Below are 23,306 nucleotides of genomic sequence, written 5' to 3'. Positions count from 1 at the left end.
CATGTCAAGGGCTGTTAATACTTTCAGTCAATAGTATCTCGCCCAATTGGTGCAGAGAGGTAGGCAGAGCACCCTGATAATGAATGCAACATTCAAGTTCATCCCAGACGTGCTCAATGGGATTGAGATCTGCTTATCCAGTTATGACAGGATAACTCATGTCACATAGACATTTCTACATGTGTCTTGAAAATAAAAATGCTGTCAATTGGCTAAAAAAATGTAGTACCTCTTCCAAACAGGCAGCTGCTAGCTAAAGTTGAACTTGAAATTAGTTAAAACGTCTGTCATACTGAGAAGTCATTGCAAGAAAGTACTCACTTGAATGAAGCCAGCTGTCACCGACACCCATATGCTTCATACTGAGCATCATATTAACCTTGTGATATCCTCTTCTGTGACGTAATTATACTATTTGCTGCCATCCCACCCAACTGAGACACAACGCGAGGCTCATTTTCTTGGGTACATGATTACTATTTCCTCACAGAAAGTGTCAGTTGGCACTAGAAGAATTGGAGCAAAAATATTTTTTGTAAAACTTGTTGATTTGACGTCTCTGCGTAGTTTTCGTTTCATTAAAGAAAACTGGGCGGGATAAGAGATACTCGGATTTGTCGGTCTCGGCAGTTGCCTAACTTGCCCACTCCCTCCTTCCACCTGGAAAGAAACTTAAATGGAGGCTCGAGTCTGTGGGAGAATCTCTGGAAGTACCTACCGATAGACTGTGTGAGGTAAGACATGAACAGTGTGAGCTGGAACGTGTGGGCTCTTCAGACCCTGGACACAAGTGTTACGACTTTATCTGGAGGGTTAAGAAACTGGTTTTGTTGCGTGATAGGTGGAATTTTGACATAGTTCCTTTTTGTATCACCCTGTTAACAAGAGGGGAATTCGGGGTACGAGAGAAGACTTTTTTAAAAAAGAGTTTGAAGAAAATACGAGATGTCCCCGATTACACGCATACAGCATTTAATCAATTTGAAATAATTAATAACAACGAAAGATTGATCTGAACAAAGGGTGCATTCGGAATAAACCGGCTCTGCAAAGGTTACATTCAGAAAAAAGAGGTTTAGCAAAGTGATAGTTAATTTGAGATTTTACCTGGCGCAACACGAAACACCTACAGTACTTTTGTTCGCTGTACCACTAGCTAATACTTTGTCGCGTCACTGTTTGTTGGTTTCGTTTCAATTTATCAGCTTTGTAAGTTAATGTTTACGACGTTATTAAACTGTAGGTCGAAATGGCTGAAAAGTAAGCGACGATAAGATCACAGAGTTGCGTATGTGACGCTCAGCTACGGTACAATATTTTTGAATGACAATATTGTATCCACTTATGTTTCTTGTTCATATTCTGGTGCGAAAATCTCGTATGCAGATTTTTTCTACTAATAATATTTGCAACAGTTTGATATATTTAAACAAGGCAAATTTAATTGATCTGTTTTAGGTTTCATTTTAAAAAAGGTGAACTGTAACAAACCTCGTGACGTGTCGTTAGGTTTGTAAGGTACAATTTTCAAGATTATTTGTGTGTGTTTGTTTTTAGTTTAGGTGAATATTAAAATTGACGTAATTAACACATTATTAAAATGTGGTTAAAAAAAAAAAAGTTATACAACCCCAGGCTGTATTGACTCTAGTAACAAACACAGCTTTGGTGAGGGTTAAAGGAACATCTATTTGTTTAAATTTTTGTTTTGCTTCCTTGCGCCTCCTAAAGAGCTTGCAGGGTACACTTAACCCGCCACTGCTGCAGGGAGCAGAACGGTCGTCCCTGCTTCACAGCAGAGTGACAGAGCCGTTTAGTTTAGGGAACGTAAACAAACTGGTAATATCAGGTTTCAGGTCAAGTAGAGTGTATAGAAGGGAGCGCTATCAAAGATTCTAATAGTCTATATATCATAGAGCTGTATGCTGGTATAAAACTGAACACAATTATGGGGCACTGCAGATTTAACCAGTCAGTTAAGACAACCCTGCATTTCACCTGAAGCTGTATAGTGCTAAGAAGAGGTATGAAAATGGATGTTAATGCCTTGGTTAGCCTATTGTAACCGTGTGTGTGTGATGATGGGGGGGGGGGGGGGGGGGGGGGGGGGGGGGGGGGGGGGGGCATTAACATCTAACGCTTGCTCTCTGTCTTGAGTTTTTCTCCCGCTGGTGGTAAAGTGAAACTCACCTCCCAACCTTAGGAGCCGAGTCGGCGCTGGCTTTGTCCTCCTCCAGGAATGTTCTCAGCGAGAAATCTATCTCTATCATCTTCCCATTTTCTCGCCTCTAGTAGGTTCCCCTTGGGGGAAGTATTGGTTGCTTCCCAGCCTCAGAAACCATGTATGCATGAAAATATGATGCAGATGCAAAAACAGCAATAATCGTTTGCCATTTTGGTGTGGTTGTATTTTAGCTAATAGTGTAAAGGCCTAAAGGTTTATATCCTAAACAGCATAATATTTTAATAAACATTTAACAAAAAATGTTGTTTTCATATTTTATACCAAATGTTTCATTTTGTTAAATTACATCAGTAGCTGTTATCTACTTCATGCTAATATTGGACTCTGCTTTCGCCCACATAAAATGAGATAGTAGTGGTGGGTACCGAGCAAGCCTATTTGCGTCCTCCCTGGCACATCGGTAAAGAGCGTCTGTATTTAGATCCGCCAGTGTTGGATCATTAAACCCAGTCAGATGGAGGGATAGCCTTAGAGTCTGGCACTAGGCTCTGATTACGTTTTGACAATTTCACAATACTGCTAAGCTCTTAACATACACACCCTACAGTGGACGGCAGCCAGCTTCAAATGCCTGTACAAAGCCAGTAATGAACAGTCAGTGAGAGGCTGATTCAACAAGGATGTCCGATTACTAGTCAGAGAATGTCTAATTAAAAGGAGAGAAAAGACAAGTTACTGTTAGGACCTTGAACAAAACCATTGACTTTTCTTTATTGTAGGATGTTTGTTTGTCATTGTTTTGTTGCTGCATGATCTGTCCAGCTGCAGCTCTCTGACGTGTTTGAATTGAACCCATGTGCAGTGTCATGCCACGCGTAGCATGATTAAAACCTAGAATTCATACTGAAATCCAGAGGCACCTACCTCAAAACGATAATGAAACAGGGAAAAACCAGAACAGACAGAAACAGTACTGATTACTGATTGTTTTGGGTAAAATAAAAAAAAAAAAAAAATGAAATGTGGTATTTGTAAGACAGTTGCAGACAATGCAACAGTAGTTTAAAGGAAAACATTAATAGTCTGTAAACCTCAATGATCTTCTTTGCCGATCCTGTTCTGAGGCGATCATTATCCTGCAGTCGATGTTCTCTGAGCGTTAATACTTTGAAACTCTTGGTCAAACAGCAGTTAGGGGGTTGATTTGATACCATGATACAGTATACCCTGATAAGACATAGCTGGAATAATTTAGAGCATTTTGCAGCACTGGGGAATCAAGACGGATTGCATTAACCCCCTGACCGTGGTATATTGCAGGATTATGTCAAAAAATATGTCAACGATGAAATCCAGGGGAATTCTTTGATGCTGTAAAATCCATCTGTGGCTTCTCAAATCAGCCACTTAGTGCAGTTAAGTAAATACCTTCCAGTGGTAATAACCCAAGGTGCAGTGCCCCATACAGTGTTAAATTAGTGTTTTACATTTCAAGAAGACACAGTACCGTTTAGCCCATGTGTCTGACAGCAAGGTGTTCCCTAAGTATTCCCGTTTTAAAATTGATTTTTAAAGATGTAGTTTTATCATAACTTCCTTCTGCTGCAAGTTGTAGCAAGAGCCAAGACGCTACAACTACATTTTGGGAAATATAAACTGGACTTTCAACAAGGTCCGTTCTTTGTGTTCAGGTGCTTTTAAAGAGTAAGTAGCGGGGTTTCACAAAATATATAGCGTTGTACACCCCCACGTGTTGCTACAACTGTTTAAATAACATGCCTGTAATTTTTCTTTTCATTGTTAACATCTGACAGCTTTTTACATTTATAACTTGAAACTCAGTTTCAAAGCTTTTTTCAAAATGTCCGCTCTTGTGCACTGATAGTGTAAGGATTACTGCCCACATTGTCAAACAGGTAACACAGCAATGGCGATCCCTAATGTGGTATGGAACAGAAAAGCCAGAGCACTTGTTCTGTTTTTTTTAATTGTTCTTCCTGCAGTGATTTAGAGCAGCGGTTCTCAACATGGAGTACGCAGAGGGGGTACGTAATACAGTGTTCAGCTCTGTCACTGATCCAGGGGGTACGTAATACAGTGTTCAGCTCTGTCACTGATCCAGGGGGTACGTAATACAGTGTTCAGCTCTGTCACTGATCCAGGGGGTACGTAATACAGTGTTCAGCTCTGTCACTGATCCAGGGGGTACGTAATACAGTGTTCAGCTCTGTCACTGATCCAGGGGATACGTAATACAGTGTTCAGCTCTGTCACTGATCCAGGGGGTACGTAATACAGTGTTCAGCTCTGTCACTGATCCAGGGGATACGTAATACAGTGTTCAGCTCTGTCACTGATCCAGGGGGTATGTAATACAGTGTTCAGCTCTGTCATTGATCCAGGGGGTACGTAATACAGTGTTCAGCTCTGTCATTGATCTTGCACGTGACGTCTTGCACAGTCCATAGATATTTCCCCAGAACTTAACTATTAAAAGAAGCACTACTGAAGCACCAGCTAATTATTAGTTTTTTAAATTAAATGTTTTTACTGCAGATCATTGCTTGTTTGTACTGTTGTGAACATTAGGATACGGTAAGGTGCATGCTTGGTGTGAGTTGTTGAGACACAAAAATGTGAGCTTCAGCCTGATGAATCCACGGATATTGGTGGAGGAGCTCCGCTAATTGCTTATGTTCGATACCCGGAATCTGATGACATCAGTGAGCACATTTGCAAAAGTATACAGGCTTACTCAACTGGAGAGAATTTTCAAGCTTATTGACAAAGTCGTTTTTGTGAACGTGAACTGTGTTGGAACTTTTGCATATTTATCTGCACTGATGGGGCAGTAGCAGTGATGGGGAGAATGAATGGGCTTTCAGTGCAATGGGTGCATTGTTTAATTCACAGAGATGCGCTTGCTTAAAAAAAGATGAGTTCTGAGCTGCTTGAAGTTTAAAATGAATCTGTCAAGCAGTCGGCTTTATCAAGTCCAGGCCACTCAATGCTCGTCTGTTTCGATTTGTTTGTGAAGAGCTGGGGGCTAAACATCAGCAACTGTTGTTACACACAGAGGTTCACTGGCTTTCAAGAGAGAAAGCACTTCAAAGCCTGTCTGAACTGCGATCTTTTTGATCGTTCGTCCACACTTGCCTCTGTGTTTTGAGAATACCGTGTGGTTAGCTGGCCTACGTTGCAGATATATTTACTAACATATTGAATCTGTATGACAAAGTTAATGCTTTTATAAAAATAAATAATCAAATTCTGGAAGTCCAAATGTGGAGATGGAGACTTTACCAGATTTCCGCTGCCTCACACATTTCTCACTGAAGTTTATCCAGGGGAAACTGAGCAGAATGAAATGAAAACAACAATAGCAGACCATTTGGCACACGCGTCGTCTCTGTTCCAGTCATACTTCCCCAACATTCACAATGTAGAGAAAGTCTTCATTTGTTGCTTTGTCTTCACTTCCTCCCAGAATTTCAAAACTCTTAAGTGGAAAACAGGCTAAAATGTTGCACTGAAATGTTAGTACTTAATTTGTGCTAATGTGTTTTTTGTTTTGTTTTGTTTTGTATACATGACAAATCATTCTGAAAGTAATCAATTTCTCAAGACTGGGGATACACAACAAACCCAACTTTCCAAAAGGCGTAGAGTAGTCTGAAAGGTTGAGAACCACTGATTTAGAGGACAGATTAACTTTACAATGCATTAGTAAGACCTCATCTAGAATATTGTGTTCCCTGGGATCCTTCAAGAAGCTGCTTGATGAGATTCTGGGATCAATAAGCTACTGACAACCAAACGAGCAAGATGGGCTGAATGGCCTCCTCGTTTGTAAACTTTCTTATGTTCTTATCCCAAACCCCAGTGCACTAGAGCGGCCATTTTGAAAAATGCTTTGAAACAGAGTTTAAAGTTATAAGTTTAAAAAGTTGTCAGGATGTTCACAATGAAAATACAGATCACAAGTATGTTGTTTAAACAGTTGTAGTAACATGTGGGGGTGTGTAATACTATTTTCCTGAACCCTGCTATTTGCTTTTTAACTACAGGTTTATGAGCAGATTTTCAGTTTTACTGTAGTTTGTCAGTGCCAGCAACATGGAGTGCACAACATTTAAATTGCCAGCGAAAACAAAGGGAAACATGCTCCAAAATGTCACATCACCAGATGGCTTATTTTTTAAAAACCCTTCATATCTGGGGCCTTTGTTATTTATATCTATGGCAGGAAACTAAAGAGAAGTTCCTGAACATGGATGAAAGCACCTTAACACAGACTTATAAAAAAGAGGCGGCGGGGCGGGGCGGGGAGGCGGGGGGGCGGGGCGGGGCGGGGAGGCGGGGAGGCGGGGGGGCGGGGCGGGGAGGCGGGGAGGCGGGGGGGCGGGGCGGGGAGGCGGGGCGGGGAGGCGGGGGGGGGGGGGGGCATTAAAATTAAAGTTACTTTTCTTTGTTCTAAAGCTTTTGAAACCTGGTACAAAGTAGTCATTTGTATGGGGGGAAAGGGGGGGGTAAATCAAAGCCTTGTTTCGCTAAACTTCAGCTACGCCCCCTGTATAAATCTGTAAACCATTAATAAACGCTCTGTGTAAGGTCAGTGCTCCATAAAACTACTTCATTAAAACAAAACAGTTTATGGGAAACAGTTAATTCCCTATTTGTTACATTTAAAGCCATTTATTGCGCAGTATAATTTACATAGGGTTCAGCCGCCTACATACTGTAACAATGCGATTCCCTTGCAACTACCTTACAATAAAGTGGAAAGAATGACAGTAGAAGATTTAAACCAGTCTTAAATCAACATTTGCAGATCTGCCACTTTACATAGCAGGGCTAAACGTGAGCTCATAAAGTTCAACTGATACTGTAAGTCATTAACTCCTCTGCTGAGGCTCTGTAGTGAGGTGAATGAATAATTAACGCATTTGCAAACAGAGTTTTGTGACAGCCTTCATAACTGCTGTCACTAAATCTATGAAAAAACTGCTATTGTCACCACATGGGTGAGAATATAATGCGAGTCCATGGGGGCAAGCTCCTGATAATTAGGTTATTGTCACACTACAGGTTATATCTCTCACACTTATTAGCCACACAACTGATTTCTTGTTCACTTAATATCATGGTTGTCACATATGGTTGCACAATATAGCTTGCAGAACACTGCAATGTGTTTGCATGTTATGTTTTTAATTATTACAAGGTGTTGAACATGTACAGTGTAATACTGCATATTGAAAAAAAAAAACATTATATTAATGAACACTGTTGTAATGTACTGTAATACCTAGTCTAAGTTCCACAGTAAGGCAGCTGTTTACTGTGTTATAACCCTTATGTTAAAGTCCACTTTGCTTATTGTTACCATTTTCGCTGAGCACCTTTTTGACTGTATAAGAAACCGATGAAGTCATTAACTGATTGTGTTCTGCTTGGCTTGTTTTCTTCTCGTTTCTACGACTGTAACTACCAACATGCACTGCGTGGCAGAGCCCCATGACCGCCTGCTGCTCTGGCCACTGCCCTGTGCTGCAGCCGTGTTCCGACTGGCATCGTTATGATAATAAAGCACATCCTGCCATCAAATATTATTTTACTTGCACACTATACTTTCATTCTCACTAACATTTGGAAATTGTTCGGTGGCTCATGTACCACATGCATCTATGAGTTTTTGTATTGGTTTTCAAAGTAGTAGTGAAGGTTAATGCCCAGTCTACATGTAGTTATTTTGTTTAAACCTTTTATTTTGGCCCTCGTGCCAGTTTATTTTGTTCCTGTTTTTGGGTTTGTTTTATTAATAAACATGCTCACCAGCACTTAACCTGCAGCTTTCTGTCTCTGGGTCTCTTTCTTGCCTGGTCCGTGACACTACCCTGTCACACAGATATTCCAAGTTAACAGTACATCAGATGCCCAAATACAGTAACCGTATCTCTGTAGAGTTAATGTACTGCGGGGAAAGGAAGAACAGATTCAGAATAGAATGATGGACAAAGCAAAATGCAACCGGGAATTAATTCACTACTGGGACATTCCTGTGCTCAATGTGTTGCATTTTTAGGCTTCATGTACAGTAGTTGTACAATGTCGATATAACAGTATTGAAATTAAGAACCAAGCGTTAGGTGACACTGGTGGACATCCTTCTAGTGAGAAGTTTCCTAGTAATAGACCAGTATCCATTGCTGTAGAGTAAGTCATCCCTCAAACCATTGATTGAACCTGAAAGAATATTGAATATAAATTTTCACACACAGTACACCTCCTACTAAACTTGCATATGTTTCACAACGGTTAAATGTGTAGGCATAATTCTAGACTTTAGAATTTAGAAGTTTCTAAATCTTTCTGTAACAAACCAGCCCCAGGAACAGGTAAGTACTGTAATCCTAATTCTATACATGTTCTTCAAAACTTGCAGATTCATGTTTCTGTAATAAAAAAAAATGGGGTTGTCTGGAAGTGTTTGCATAAACTTTGTACTTCTCGCTTCTGACTGACAAACACAACAATACGAGCAACGCTGAGGGCTGTGCATTGGTGCCCCTTATCACTAACCCTGTGACTTGCACTGTAAATATTTGCAATAGTCCTGAGAGGCACTGAATTGTGAGGTCTAGCAATCCTGTTTGGCTCTCTGTATTGACCTTTCCTCAGTGACAGGCTGCCTCAGGCTATAAACGTTATTTCATTGGGCAGAGCATGTTACTTCATTGAAGCAATACCAATGCATTAATTTGATCATTCATCACAAGGATTATTTCTTTGTTTGTTCTCTTACTGTCTTCGAGACTAAATCAGTTGACATACTGTATGCAATATTTTATTTTTTTAATAACTAGTGTGAATCTTTAATACAGAAGAGTTAAAATGTGATTTAAGATAATCGTGAATATTGTGATCATTTTTTGCCAATAATCGATAATTAATAGTTCATTATCGTTCGAACCTGGATAACACTACTTGGACTACCTTAACTAAGGTAACATTAGATACAGTAGTTGAAAATTAGTATTAATCGGGGTCTGTGAATCCAGCCATATAATGGTTAAATTGAATACCCCCACCCTAAGTACAGTACTACGAAACTCCTCCTCATTTCAATTCACAGATCATAGCATAAGATGCACACCTTCTTAGTTTGCACTGGGAAACCTTTTCACTGCACACAACCATTGTGGAAGGTCCCTGCTTTTATAGTTCACTTAAAGGGTTCTGGAACAAGCCTTGAGGTTCTAGCCATTGTTTCTGAGCGTTAATGAGCTAGGTAATCGCATGACTAGTCAAATGAGTGACTCAGTGCTGAAGCGGTCTGTAGGGATGTGCTGAATTTGTGTTTATCTTTGCACACAAAACCCTGTGTAACTGAAGCTGTGAAACAAAACTTAAACGTATTGTATATCTGACTCTAGCGACCCCAGAGTTGGTGTTGCCAGCTTGAAGTAAGCCTGATAAAACATGTTTCCTTATCTATATATCAGGGTTGGCTGATATAAATCAAGTCGATTTAAAAAAAAAAAAATTAAAAATCATTGATTTTTAAATAATTTTCATTTACTACCTATTTGATATAGTTTCTCAAGGAAAAGTGTGTTTTAAAAACCTTTTATTAACACAAACATCTTAAACTCTTACTGTCTATAAACTAAATCTCTTAGGGGTGTATTCTGATCACAGCGCAAATGTGAGTGCAAAAAAATACTGCAGTGAAATGGTATTCTGAAGACCTGTCTTGGCCCGTTAGAGAGCGCCTACCCCATCGTTAACATATTCCTGAAGCGATTCTGATACAATGGGGTCCCAAATAGACAATTGAGCTCTGTATTAAGACCCACTGAAACCAGGTTTATTTAGTGGTGCAATCAGGAAGTTTAACAATTGAACACACGATAAAAAGCAAAGTAGTCCTAAGTAACAACTGTGTGTGTTTGGACTGACACAGAAATCAAAGAAAGAAAAGTAAAATAAAAGAATGACTGGGATGAGAGAAGGGGGATTTTTCTCTGACGTACTCCATCGCTAAATTCTTGTAGTTCACATTTAGAGGATGCCACAATGATAAATACTTTGCTTTATTTATGAATTTATTTAAGATTGAGTAATTGTTTGGTATGTAATTGTTCACAAACCACCATTTCCAACATCCTTAAATGTACTGTGGAACTACAACTTGCTTAGTAGACTACCACAGAAATCAATGTCGCCTTCATAAAAAGTAGTTTAGGTTGATTTTTCTCTTGTTTTTTAGCCTACACTGACATGTGTTGACCCTGTGATGCATTTCGAGTTGCCGTAGACACGGTTGTCGTGTTGCCATAGTGTTCCCTCATCAACGCCATTTCCATGAAGGATTGAAACGAGTGACCGTTGCATTATCCTTGCAGACAAAAGTGGAGGTGTTGATAGTGAATGCACCAGCATACAAGAAAGATGTTGCTGCAGATTTCCACATTCCCGCCAACACTTTCTCAACCATTCTGAAAATCCAGGATACAATAATACAAGCCGATGAACAGGAAACTGTGGGCGAGTCGTCGGCATTTCCGATTTGCTCAACACCCTGATGTTGGGGACGCCTTGTTTTTGTAGAATTTGTCTTTTTTTTTTTTTTTTTTTTTTTTTTTGGTACTAAATTAGCATATTTAACCATACACCCTTTATTGAACTAAAAACAGTGATAGTTAGGGAATTTATAAAGAATGAAGCCTACTGGTTTCAGTCTCCTTTAACATGTTGAATTTACTAAATCACTGAGCACCTTTTGACTGGCAGTGGCATTCGTGGCATAAAACTGATACATCGCAAGATTTCAGGCAGTACCCAATACCAGGAAACTTCAGAGGTCTGTATCAATGGACTATAGTATAGGTCACTTTCTATGTTATGTATAGTTTCTGTTGACTTCACTACTGGTTTGAAATAGGTAAAGTAAAACCTATTTTAAAAGGTACAGTAGCTAGAGTAAGCAGTCAAGCTATTTAAATGATACTGTACTACAATACCGTTGTGATGAGTCATACAGTATGAAGCTATTCTCTTCCCCTCCCCATATACAGTAAAAGGAAAAATACTGGAATTTTAAGCCTTGTATTCACAGGATTGACTTGCAGCTACACTTATAATTCAAGCCCCATGCTGTGTGGCTCACAGAGACCGATTTTAGCTGTACACATGCATGCATGGCTGTTGTAATATAGCAAGATGAAGACTTCCTGTTCTGTCAGCAAAAAGCAGCTATATATTTTGGCCTGTGGGAGAATTTGTAGGTACTATCTTGATGTAGAAACCCTCCCTACCAGGAGCTTTTTATTCAAATGCTTCACTGCTATAAGAGTGTGCTGCGTCGATTTAACGTTTGTTACATATTATATTGGGGAGGCGGGCTTACGTACTGTATGTCGCACTTTGAAACATTGTCCAATTGGCACAATACTTACTAGGACATTCTTTAGTTATACTCTGTAATGTATCATAATCCCAGAGTATAATGGGGCTTTTTGTCTGACTGTGTCTGTATTAGAGCCATGTTTTATAGAACATACCAATGCAAAATGTTCAAGGGGGGGGGGGGTCATCCTACTGTGGTTACACCAATGTCAAGAGGTTACACATTTCAAACCCAGAAAACAAATGACACAAAGCGCAAACTAGGATAAAGCCCCCTTCTGTAACATTAAAACACAAATAGTATAGAATATTCCTTCAATGTTAAGTAAAATATTTTGCAGTTACCCAGGGTTGGAAAAGCTCAGTTTATTGATTGTTTTGTAAATGTTTTTATTAATGAAATCAGCACAAAGAGATTCTCAATGTAATCCCTTTTTAGATGTGTGTTAACCCTATACCATTTAAATGTTAACATGACACCTACAGTAGTAGTATGCTCTGCACACAATGTCAGTGCAAAGACACTGTAGCATTTACTGAGTCACAAACGGTGCTATTGCTGCACATTTCCCAGTACCATGTTTGTAGTTCTGGGTAAGCATGGCAGAGCAGCTGGTTTTCTGTCAGCGGTTTGGTGGACACCTCTGGCTCCATGCGCAGTGTATGGTGACAGGATACAGACAGTGCTACAGTGGTCCAAATCACTGAAACCTTCAACACTGGACTAGACACACCATTTACTGGGGTTCATTTGTGCTGGATCCCACTGGATCCCAGATCCGGTACCTACGAGAATTAAACAGTATTCAAATGATGAACCGTATTTGAAAATGAATAAAGCGGTGCAAAAATTAGGCCTGTAATCTGGATACAAAAATGCTTCCTTTAATTATGAGATCCGGTACCTTTTTGTTTACAAATGAACGCTTGCCTGTTACCATTTCGATAGGTGTTTTATAGATTGTTTACTGTATGCTGTTTCGTCCAGTTGTAAATGCCTCGGGTCCGGTTTCACAATACACATTTCTGTGCGCTTCAACTGTAAAACTCGATAGATGTTAATAAAACAAACTTAATAAAAAGCCTGCATTTACTGGTTCCTGGTCTTGTCAAATAAAGTGCTTCTTTGTGTTACGGTAAAAACTGTAACTTTATTCGAGAGAGATTGCCGTTGAATTAATTATTAATCTAAGTAATCAGTTTGGCAGTTAGATTTTCTTAAATGTGGAATGAGTTTGTTTGCTAGTCCATTGCCATATTTATTTAAAGGGCACATAAGGAACTTTATTTTATTTTATTGTGTTACATGTTCCCATGTGTTGCTACAACTGTTTACATAAGCTGTGTGTATTGTTTTAATTTTTTTAAACTTTTAAATTGCACTCCCTGCCTCAAGATGGCTTCCCATGTACCTGCATGGACCTCTCAGAACTACATTTCCCAGTCATCCTCCTGCTCACGTATGTAACTGAGATGGATTAACCAGTGAGCAGGAGGATGATGGGAAATGTGGTTCTGAGAGGTCCATGTGTGTACATGAGAAGCCATCTTGAGGCAGGGAGTGCAATTTAAAAGTTTAAAAAAAATCTTGAAATAAGTATACATCTGTTGTACCCTTCCACTATGAATGTACTGTTTCAAAGATCTGGGTACAGTTTCTGATGTAACAAAGGCCATGTTTCATAACAGATATTGCTTAACAAGAAGCCCAACAGGTGGCATGTACTTGTGTTCCCGTTTCTGCTCAGAGAGCTTGTTAAAGGTAAAGGCTTTTATTGAGATGTTAGTGATTTAACAGGAGCCAGTCTGTTGCTTGTCACAGTAAGTTGAACAGATCTACATTCCACACTGCAACATTATCCACATCCATTGTGACCCGCCTTCAATATACCCCTGCTGATGTTGCCACAGTGCAAATAGCGAGTCAAATATTACTTGACCTCTATTGGTGCAGTTTGTGTCGCTTTGAGACAAAAAGCTTTTCTTTGGGGTAAGAAGCATTCTGCACCGTGGGTTGATTTTTTTCAAGTTACTTTGTTTGTGGCCGTGGTCAACCTAGCAAACTGGATGCCAGCTGTCAAGAGGTGAAGCACCACCACAAAATCTGTGGGGCAATGGGTTAGCTGGTTACACTAATGAAGACACTAGCCAAAACATTTCTCTACTTGGCATTGAAAAATACCATTCTACTGCTGTGCTAAATGAGCAGCTTTGCTCCCCAGTCCTCTGTCCAGAAATCTGCACAATAGTGTTTCCTGTTTTTATCTTCTTAATGTGCAGTTTTTTTTGACAAAGGTCATCTCTGCCACATTCCCAGCTTGATCTCATTTGAAGGATGGCAGCTCTGCTGTAGTTTGGCCCTTGAAAGTAGGGTTTGCAGATGCTGATAAGAACCTTTGTTATAATGATACAATGCATTGTCCTGCCTTGTCAGATGTAATGTATGAATCTGTGAGGAACCAAGAATGTGATGGGTGGGGGCGATTTTATTCTAGGGATAATTCTGCTGCACTAAGACAGTCCTCTTTCAAAAGTATTGTATTTATTATGTTGGACAATTGGTGCAAACTGGCCATTTCAGACATTCCAGATTTTACAAGACACCACCAAACCCTTTTCACCTGTAACTTGAGCCAGATTCAATCTCAGTCCTCCCTGGAGGTAAGACATTAAGAAGTAAATTTGCTAGCTGCGCCACCATGCACCCTCCCAATACTCTAACTCAGTTTGTCCACCTGTGGTGTGTGACTCATGTATTTGCTCTTAAACAATGAGGAAGACTGAGTGTTTGCCATTCAGATGCAGCCCTCATTTATTCACACACTAACCTCATTCCACTCCTCCTGGGAAGAAAACCGCTTGGTCAGGGTCCGTTTTGTTTTTAGGCAGGAAGAACGGGGCACAGTAATAAAAACGTGTGTAAGGCACAGTGCTGCTGCAGCCACAGAGGCTTTGTTGTCAAGGTAACTGAAGCAGGTGAGAGTACTCATGGGAATGGACAGGAAAGCTGAGGCAGGTTGATGAGATCAGTATAGAGGAGACTTCTGAAGAGAGAACGTGGTTCAAGGGAAGGAGATGTTGGGGGATGAGCCACAGCTTTTATACAGGGCACGTTATAGATTGGATTCAGATCTTTTGAGTGGCTGCGCAACCCAGTGATCAGCAATCGGAGATGTTTCCAGATGCATACGTTGGTCAGAATCCGCCATGTGTGCACACCCAGTCAAATCCACGCTACATGTCACAAAGTTTCATTAAACGTGTCTGTGTCTGCGATGCAAAATCTGAAAGTCACTCATCCTTCAAACCACTGCCAATTATTGTCTTTGGCCTAGAGATCATGTGTTATAACCATTACAGTAAGTTTAATGCCGAAGTAGTGTTCTAGTGTCCTTGTTTTGCTGTAGAACAAGTAAAGGTGTCATATATATATATATATATATAATATATATATATATATATATATATATATATATATATATACAGTATTGACTTCAATTGATCAGTTACAGAATTAAATACTACTGTCATTTAAATCAATAAACAGGACCTCTGCCACTGTTTAGATTGATCGCTATGTTGAGAAACTACTGTACTGTAGGTCTTGAACTGGTATGCTGTGTATGGATGGGTTATAGTTGTTTTACTGGGCTCTTGTGAAACATAATGTGCAATGACTTCTTCAGTCTGGTTAGGACCTGCTGTAAACCTTTTATGTTTCTGGGGTTTTTATCCTATCTCAGTTCCTCCAGGGTTTGCTGGTGCCAAAAGGACCAATTTTAAAATGTAAAACTTCACTGGGAATGAAGTTGAATGTTGTGGTCTAAGACTTTGAGCTGAATGCTCCCTCTTCTGGTTGTTTTAAGCTGTTTCAGGGACATTTAGACCAATCATTTCTATAAGCAGATGGACTGTGGTGTAGTAGCTATAGTACTTGGGGGTATTCCTTGGTTTTTTTTATTCACAAATGAACACCACAATATGTGCGTTAGGATTTTCAATAAGGGCATGGTATTGTGGTAATTGGTACAGAACAATACGTGAAAAGAATGTGCTGTTGGTCTTTGTGTCGTTTATTTTTTACTTATTAGATACAAGAAACATGTTCACAGAGACATCCTTAATGGTTTAAGAAGTGGAAAGTTATGCAATTATTTTCGATAATGGTGTTCCAAAAAGAGATGGATCATCTCAAGGGATATAGTAGAAGTGTACAGTACATTATCCAGAGCCACATATAAATACACACAGACTGGACCGCGCACTGCATGAGCAGCATTGAAATAATCTATTTTAATAGTCTAAACAGCAGCTGTGTATCTGTAAACCCTCTCGATCGCAGACCTCTTCCCATTGCATTTCATTGAGAGAGCAATAAATCACCCTTTGCAGAAAACACCAGGAGGATTTATTGGGGGCCAAATTTAGATCACTGCTAATCGACTCAAAAGGCTGAAAGCTAATCAAGTCTAGGAAACTCACATGGAAGCAAGCCCCCAATTACACTAAGTGTATTTTGATCCATGTTTAATGACAAAGGCTTTAGCTAAAAAGTTGGGTCTACTTGATTTACTGGTATTTTTCTCAACCCTGCACCCCAGGCTCCCGTATACTGATAAAAGGGTGCTTGCTCTTTACCAGTCCCTCTTAGATCAAAAGATTTCTTGGATGTATTTTGAGCAGTGTTTGCCCCCACCTTAGCGACAAGGCTCCCCGGATGCAATTAGGATGCAGGGTTTCAGCCACGCGTCTCCGTTCAGGTCAGGTCTACGTTCAGTCTTGTTGGTCTCCCGTGCTCCAAACAGAAATAGCAGCTCAGCAAGTTTGCTTGTTCAAATGTGTTCACGTCCTTTTCTTGCAAAGAATACCTAACGAATCTTACTTGGTGGAATATACGTTGAAGCAAGTGCCTAGGCCATGATAAATATTCAGAGAGGAATATAATCATTTTAGTGGTATAACAGTCACAGGAAAGTACTTTGGAAGATCGAACTGCTACTTCCTGTTAGTTTTATACCTCTCAGAAAATTGGCTTTAGAATGGGCCCAGGAACTTGGAAGAAGCAGATGATCATTTATTTGGCGAGATCTGAATAGATCCAGGATGAAGATGCATTGCCAGTGTAATTAGCATCTTTTTTTTATTTTTATAAAGGCTCTAATTCTGTTCATTTTCTCATTTCAGAACGCAGCAAATCATAGAACAGAAGAGCTGTTTTATTTTATAAATAAAAATACTTTATTCAGTTCAGACACTCTAGCCGGCACACAACCAGGGCTTGTTTATCACCCCGGGGCCAAAGACTTAAAGACTGAAGGATGGCTCAGAATTCACACTCCAGCTCCAGTGGGTCTCAGTATGCTCTGTGTGCTCTGGGGGTGGGCCTGATCGCTCTGGGCGTGGTGATGATCGTGTGGAGCGTGGTGCCAGGGAACGCAGTGCCTTCTGGGAACAGCAGCAAGCCAGAGTTGGGTCCAGAGACAGACTCCACCAAGGGGAAGACCTCGTCTGTGGCGTTCGTTCTGGTGGGCAGCGGAGTGGCTATGCTGCTGCTTTCCATCTGCCTGACTATTCGCAACAAACATCGGCAAAATCGACATGAGGCTGAGGCCACCGACGTGGAATACGAGGACAGCGAGTCTCCAGATGAGAGGCAGGAAGTGTGAGTCCCGCTCGGCTTTAATTCCACTGTTATCCATTAGTAGATGGCAGAATAATTACATATCAAAGGGCAAATTAAACTGGAAGGGTGTCTGCCTAGCATGGAAAATCCCAGCAATGAGCTCGTAATTATGTTAATGGCCTTCGTGGGGGTTTTATGTTTAGTTTAGTGTTTTTGTTTGTTTGTTTGTTTGTTTTTTGGGGGGGGAACCCTTTCAATCAAAATCTGTAACTTTCAATCTCCCTACGTTATCGGTGCATATGCAAAATTTCAGATCAATCCAGCAAGGTATTCAGAAGTTAAAAGGTAGCACGGAAAAAAAAGAAAATGGATGAGCATTGTGCAGCAGGTAACGCACTTAGTAATCAAGAAATAAGAAACTGATTCTGGAACGGAGCCACGTTTTGGTGTTTATCTGTAAGCAAAAAATCTAAACAATAATAAATTGCACAGTAAAGTTTATCTTCACATCATATGTTTTACAGTAAATCATTTAATGACTGCGTTTCATTATTGTATGCTGCAATACTGTCTTCTTGACCAGATCTGTTAACTGAGACTACCATACAAAGAATAACTGCATGTACTTTTTTTGTTTAAACGCAGGCCAGAGGGGCACGTCCCGGCATATAACGTTCCCAGCTATGAAGAAGTGGTGGGGAGCAGCGAGTACCCAGTCAGGCAGAGCAACCTCCACAACAGCCTCTCCCTCCCCTCCTACGAGTCGCTAGCGGATGCACTGGAGATAGAAGCCTCTGCGGAAGCTGCTACCAACACAGACGGGCGGACCCCTCCCGACGCCATCGCCACCACGCAGCAGCCACCACAGCAACAGGCTGGTCGCCAAAACGCACGCTCCAGCAAGAAGTTCAAACCGTTAAAGGTCCGCAGGATCAAGTCTGACAAATCGCACTTGAAGGACTTCAGGCTTAAAATCCAAAACTCGAACAACAGCGGACTGGTCACCATTGAGCCCCTGACCCCACCACCAATGTATGACGAAGAGATTCAAGATAAAAACCTGGCTGTGTAAACCCGACCTGACAGGCTTGCCACAGGGGGGAGCCACTGTCCCATTCTGAAAAACCACTGCAGTGCCAACCGGCCAACCCAGGACCCTGACCTTTTTTTAAAAGGTGTTTTTTAAACGTTTTTTTACTGAAACGAATGTGCTTGGATCTTTAATAGATGTTGGGGACCTTCGGCCAGTTTGTGTTCACAGGGACGCTAATATTGTGTACGAAGAGCCAAGTTAGATTTTTATCAAATAGGAGGAGTGGGGGAATGTGATTACAGGCAGTCTACTTTGATAAAGTGATTTAGCGATAAATTCTGTCTTGCGCATTTTGGGCCTGATGTTCCTACTGTAGAATAACCTAGTTTGTTTGTTTCTTTGAAAGTTGTTTTGTTGGGGGGAGGGGGGTGGAAGCTCTGATGGCAAGGACATATCTTGGGAGTTCAAGAAGCTAAAGACCTGTGGAAGGAATTGAACGTACACTACAAAGGATAAAGCAGTGGATCTAGTTTAACAATCCAAACAGTCACAGATCTTGATAACTCTACCTTTTTTATTATTATTATTATTATTATTATTATTATTAGTAGTAGTATTTATTATACAAATTGGCATTTTAATTCAATCAATGGTTCCTGTGTTTTTATTTGGATCTGACTATGAAGGATCTGTCACCTGGGCACAAAACTTCAACCAAAAAATGCCTGTCGTCTTGTTTTGTTTCTTTTCTTTTTGTACACTGAGATTTCTGTGCATTTTTTAATAATATATTGAACCCCTTAGAAGATTAACATACTATGACATGTAATATTGCCAAGCTCATGCCTGTTAGAACTAGTTCAATTTGTATTCGCTAACGGCAGCTGTACATGAAGGTGTTACACCCTGTGACTCTTGCAATATGAATTTCTAATAAAGTACATTAATGAGCACTGACGTTGATGTGTAAATATAGAAGATTGACTGTATTAACAAAGGCAGTTTGGTTTTTTTGAGGAAATGAGAGAGAGAAATGTTTATAATCCGTTAGTATGTTAAAAGAAGGAATTTCATTTTTGACAGCGTCAGTCAGAACTGCAATCCCTGGTGAGGTGCCAGCTACCACAAAACTTTGCACCAAGGCAACCATAGTTCTTAAATTATTATTTACAGATCATTGATGAATTTTAAGCACAAATTATATGTGTGTATTTCAGACTAAACACTGTAGGGTCAATTCAGTTGATCTAAACCCTGTCATTAAAACACAACCCTCCTTGTTGTTTTACATACATTGAGAGAGAAATGCACTAGAGAGATTCACAGCATGCACTGTTAGATGTTTTCATAACTTTGGTGCACAAAGAGCATCATTTTAATTATCGAAACAGGGTCCTATATATATTGCCCCTGCTGAATCATAAAACACGATGAAAATGACACTCTTCTTGAAACGTATGTCGACTAAGTTTCTTTAGTTTTACTCGATTTTTAAACGGTACCCAAACTGTTTTAAATTGAACAAGCCATCTTACAGTAATTAAAAGGAATCGATCTGCTGCCTGGCCCCTTTCTGTAGTGTGGCATTCCCTTGCCTGCAGGCACAAGGACATGTGAGGGGAGCTGGTGTGAAGTGGTGCCAGTGAGACATTCTGTAGCGAGATGGAAAAGGGGATGGTGTTTGGAATTCCTAATACACACGCCAGGGCAGCACATGGGGTGCTGCATTACAGTGTTCTAAACTTTACTGCAGTGTCTCGCACACTGATACAAACACTCACATCTGATTGGCACGCCTGGTTACCTGCTTTATCTTGATGATCCCTGACGAACAGCATCTTTCACTTTCTTAAACGTCAGGTAGCTTATTTTCAGACGTGTGGTTTATAAAATGTGCTTATACAAAAAGAAACATCTATACAATAGTGGTGGCTAACTATGGTGACTATGGGGCTTGTGTTACAACAAACATTGATGGCACTTCCCAAACGCACCTGAGCGTATTATTATGGCGATTATTGTTTAGTTTTTGTTTTATGATTGAAATCAATATTGAACACAAACATGTATTTATTTTTTAATGACTTTACATTTTTTTAAAAATTAATGTCTCTCAGTCTTTCAAGAGAAATAAAGGATTGTATTTATTACCATTGCTGTCTGTCTTTTTCATCAGTATGGTGCATTGAAAACAACTCTAGATTCCCGCATGACTGCATCAAGAAGTTGGCTACATCATGTTAGTTTAACCGAGCAATGGGGAAACCACTGTTTTCATAGCCATTGAAAGTAAAAACTACTGTGTGCCACAGTCCACTGGACTGAAATAGAATTCCTTTGTGTCTTTTACTACAATCTTCCTTCCCAGTCGTTATCAGAAAGCAGCTGTTTTGACAGTCCAGCATAAGAAATTCCAGAATGAGAAAAGTGGATCTTCTTCTTTTATAAATATCCAGTTTATGGTGATACATTGTTATTTGTTTCTGTGATGTAATGAAGACACAGCACTGGGTTTCAGTACTGGCACTTTCAGGTAAGTCATCATCATTGACGATTTGATTGAAGGACAGGTTGAGAAGGTATGTTGGTATTTTAAAGGGCCCAGTAGAGGAAGTTAAAGTGCCATACAAAGGAGAATTCCTGGCACACTTATTAAAACCACTGCTAAAGGCTTCATCTCCCCTGCGACAGTGATATCGTGGAGGATGGCATACACACAGTTTACCATATACAGTATCTAGAACATTGCTTGTCCAATTTTAGCACAAGCAATTCAGTCCTTCTTTAGGGGCACATGGAGGCTGTCTGTCTGAACATCTGTTTATGTCACACTTTTCATATTTATATCATATCATTTGTCCAATTGTAATAAACCTTACCAAGGGGCTTTTTTAATACTTTAATAGTTATACCAGTAGATCTTCTCTCTGACCATCTGTCAGTGTCATACATATTATTATTATTATTTGTATTTCTAAAGAACCACTTCATTCTAATGAAATTTGCTAATGACATCATTTAGCTCAAATGAGGGGTATATGGTGACATAGGTCTGTCACTATATTTCATTATTAGTTTTACATAAAATACTGCATACAGAGGATGTTACTGATGGCTCAAACTTTGTATTTGCAGCTATAGAGGAGGATGTATATTACTGAGATACTTGTTAATTCTGACAGCGATTTAGGTTTACCACCAACCATGGGAAATAACCTGAATGTAGCCAGCCAGGTGACACTTTATCTGCTTATCCAGTAAATCATTTATAGCAATATAGGGCTGTGCAGCTTGACCTTTGTACCTCTACAGTACCTTCAGGTCCCACCATGTGGTACTGTTGGACAGTCTTTTAAAAAGACTTCAATACTTGGCAGCCTTATCTTTACCACTTTGCAGGAACCATTTCAATCTTTTAGTAGCAAAGACATTTTACATATGTGTATATATACACACACTGCTGTGCAAAAGTCTTAGACACATTCACATTCAAAATGTCTAAGACTTTTGCACAGCAGTGTATATATAATTACAAGACTATGATGACTATGACACTGCTTTAGTACAAGTCTGACAATCAATTTGGTACCGAACAGAATGTTTCACGTCAAAATCAAAAGAGCCCTTTTTAAGACCGATCCCTTTTAAAAGTTTACCACTGTATATTTTCATGGTATTTTTGTACTTTTCCCATGCTTTTCCCATTCTTATACTGTACTATGCATTTACCATCGTATACCCTGGTTTGCCATGTATTTGTTAATATGCTTTAGCATACCTAGCCATTCTACCATGCTTTCCCTATGCCTTTGCTACAGGACCCTTTTATTAGGGATGAGCCCTGTCTGCGGTTCTCTAGATGTGAAAATGAAACATACAAAGAATGTCCTTAGCAAGTTTTACCTCAAATCCTTCAGTTGATAAGCTCTCAAGTGAGGCAAATAAATGTTGTTTTTTTGAGGGTTTTTTTTGCTGTGTAGATCAGAGATAAACTAGATGGTGAGAAAATCCCATGTGTTGAATATAAAGTAACTGCTCCCAGACGAACACAGGACAGATAGTGAGTGGTCACGGTTCAAACCTATTTAAAAAATAAAATGTAATTTAGATCAGTGCTCTAATATCACAAAAACAGATAAATGAAGAGAATTGGGGAATTATCCAATTGTCCAGGGTTAGGTTTAGTGTCAGGGTCAGGGTCAATGGTTCTGTACTCACTAAGACAATGGTAGCCCAAGGGTTGCTGCAATGGTATAAGGCTGCCATTGGTAGAATGGTACCGCAGAGCTAACTTTTTAATTAAATATCCAACCGTTCATTGCATGATTGAACAGATTGATTAAAAGTAATATGCAGTCATTATTTAGTATTCAATATTTACTGACCCTAACAGCTGAACTAGGGCCAAGTTACTCCTAGTTCTGTTTGTTTTTAGTATTACAGACTGGTAATCCATTGCAGTAACCTATTGTTTCAGGGCCGCTCCTCCGCTCCACACTGCAGTTCTGCGAATGGCTCCTCCGCTCCACACTGCGGTTCTGCAAATGGCTCCTCAGCTCCACACTATAGCTCTGCGAATAGCTCCTCAGCTCCTCGCTACAGCTCTACGAATGGCTCCTCCGCTCTACACTGCGGTTCTGCAAATGACTCCTCAGCTCCACACTACAGCTCTGCAAATGGCTCCTCAGCTCCACCCTGCAGTTCTGTGAATGGCTCCTCAGCTCCACACTACAGCTCTGCAAATGGCTCCTCAGCTCCACACTGCGGTTCTATGAATAGCTCCTCCGCTCCACACTACAGCTCTGCGAATGGCTCCTCAGCTCCACACTGCTGTTCTGCAAATGGCTCCTCAGCTCCACACTGCGGTTCTACGAATGGCTCCTCAGCTCCACACTGCGGTTCTACGAATGGCTCCTCCGCTCCACACTACAGCTCTGCGAATCGCTCCTCAGCTCCACACTACAGCTCTGCGAATGGCTCCTCAGCTCCACACTGCGGTTCTGCAAATGGCTCCTCAGCTCCACCCTGCAGTTCTACGAATGGCTCCTCAGCTC

At 40.2% G+C, this 23,306-nt stretch overlaps 1 protein-coding gene across 1 annotated transcript; it reads left to right on the top strand.

Moving 5' to 3' along the window:
- The first annotated feature begins 429 nt into the window (after positions 1 to 429).
- LOC117432445 (transmembrane protein 51-like) lies at positions 430 to 20,405 on the top strand. The gene is made up of 3 exons (XM_059002185.1): positions 430 to 734; positions 16,781 to 17,258; positions 17,865 to 20,405. The coding sequence occupies exons 2-3, from the start codon at positions 16,915 to 16,917 to the stop codon at positions 18,289 to 18,291; spliced, it is 771 nt and encodes a 256-aa protein (XP_058858168.1). The 5' UTR covers positions 430 to 734; positions 16,781 to 16,914; the 3' UTR covers positions 18,292 to 20,405.
- Positions 20,406 to 23,306: the final 2,901 nt, after the last annotated feature.

Source organism: Acipenser ruthenus, chromosome 27, assembly GCF_902713425.1.
Source record: "Acipenser ruthenus chromosome 27, fAciRut3.2 maternal haplotype, whole genome shotgun sequence".
Lineage (NCBI taxonomy): Eukaryota > Metazoa > Chordata > Actinopteri > Acipenseriformes > Acipenseridae > Acipenser > Acipenser ruthenus.
The sequence above is the reverse complement of the archived record's forward strand: the minus strand, read 5'-3'. Positions and strand labels throughout refer to the sequence as shown.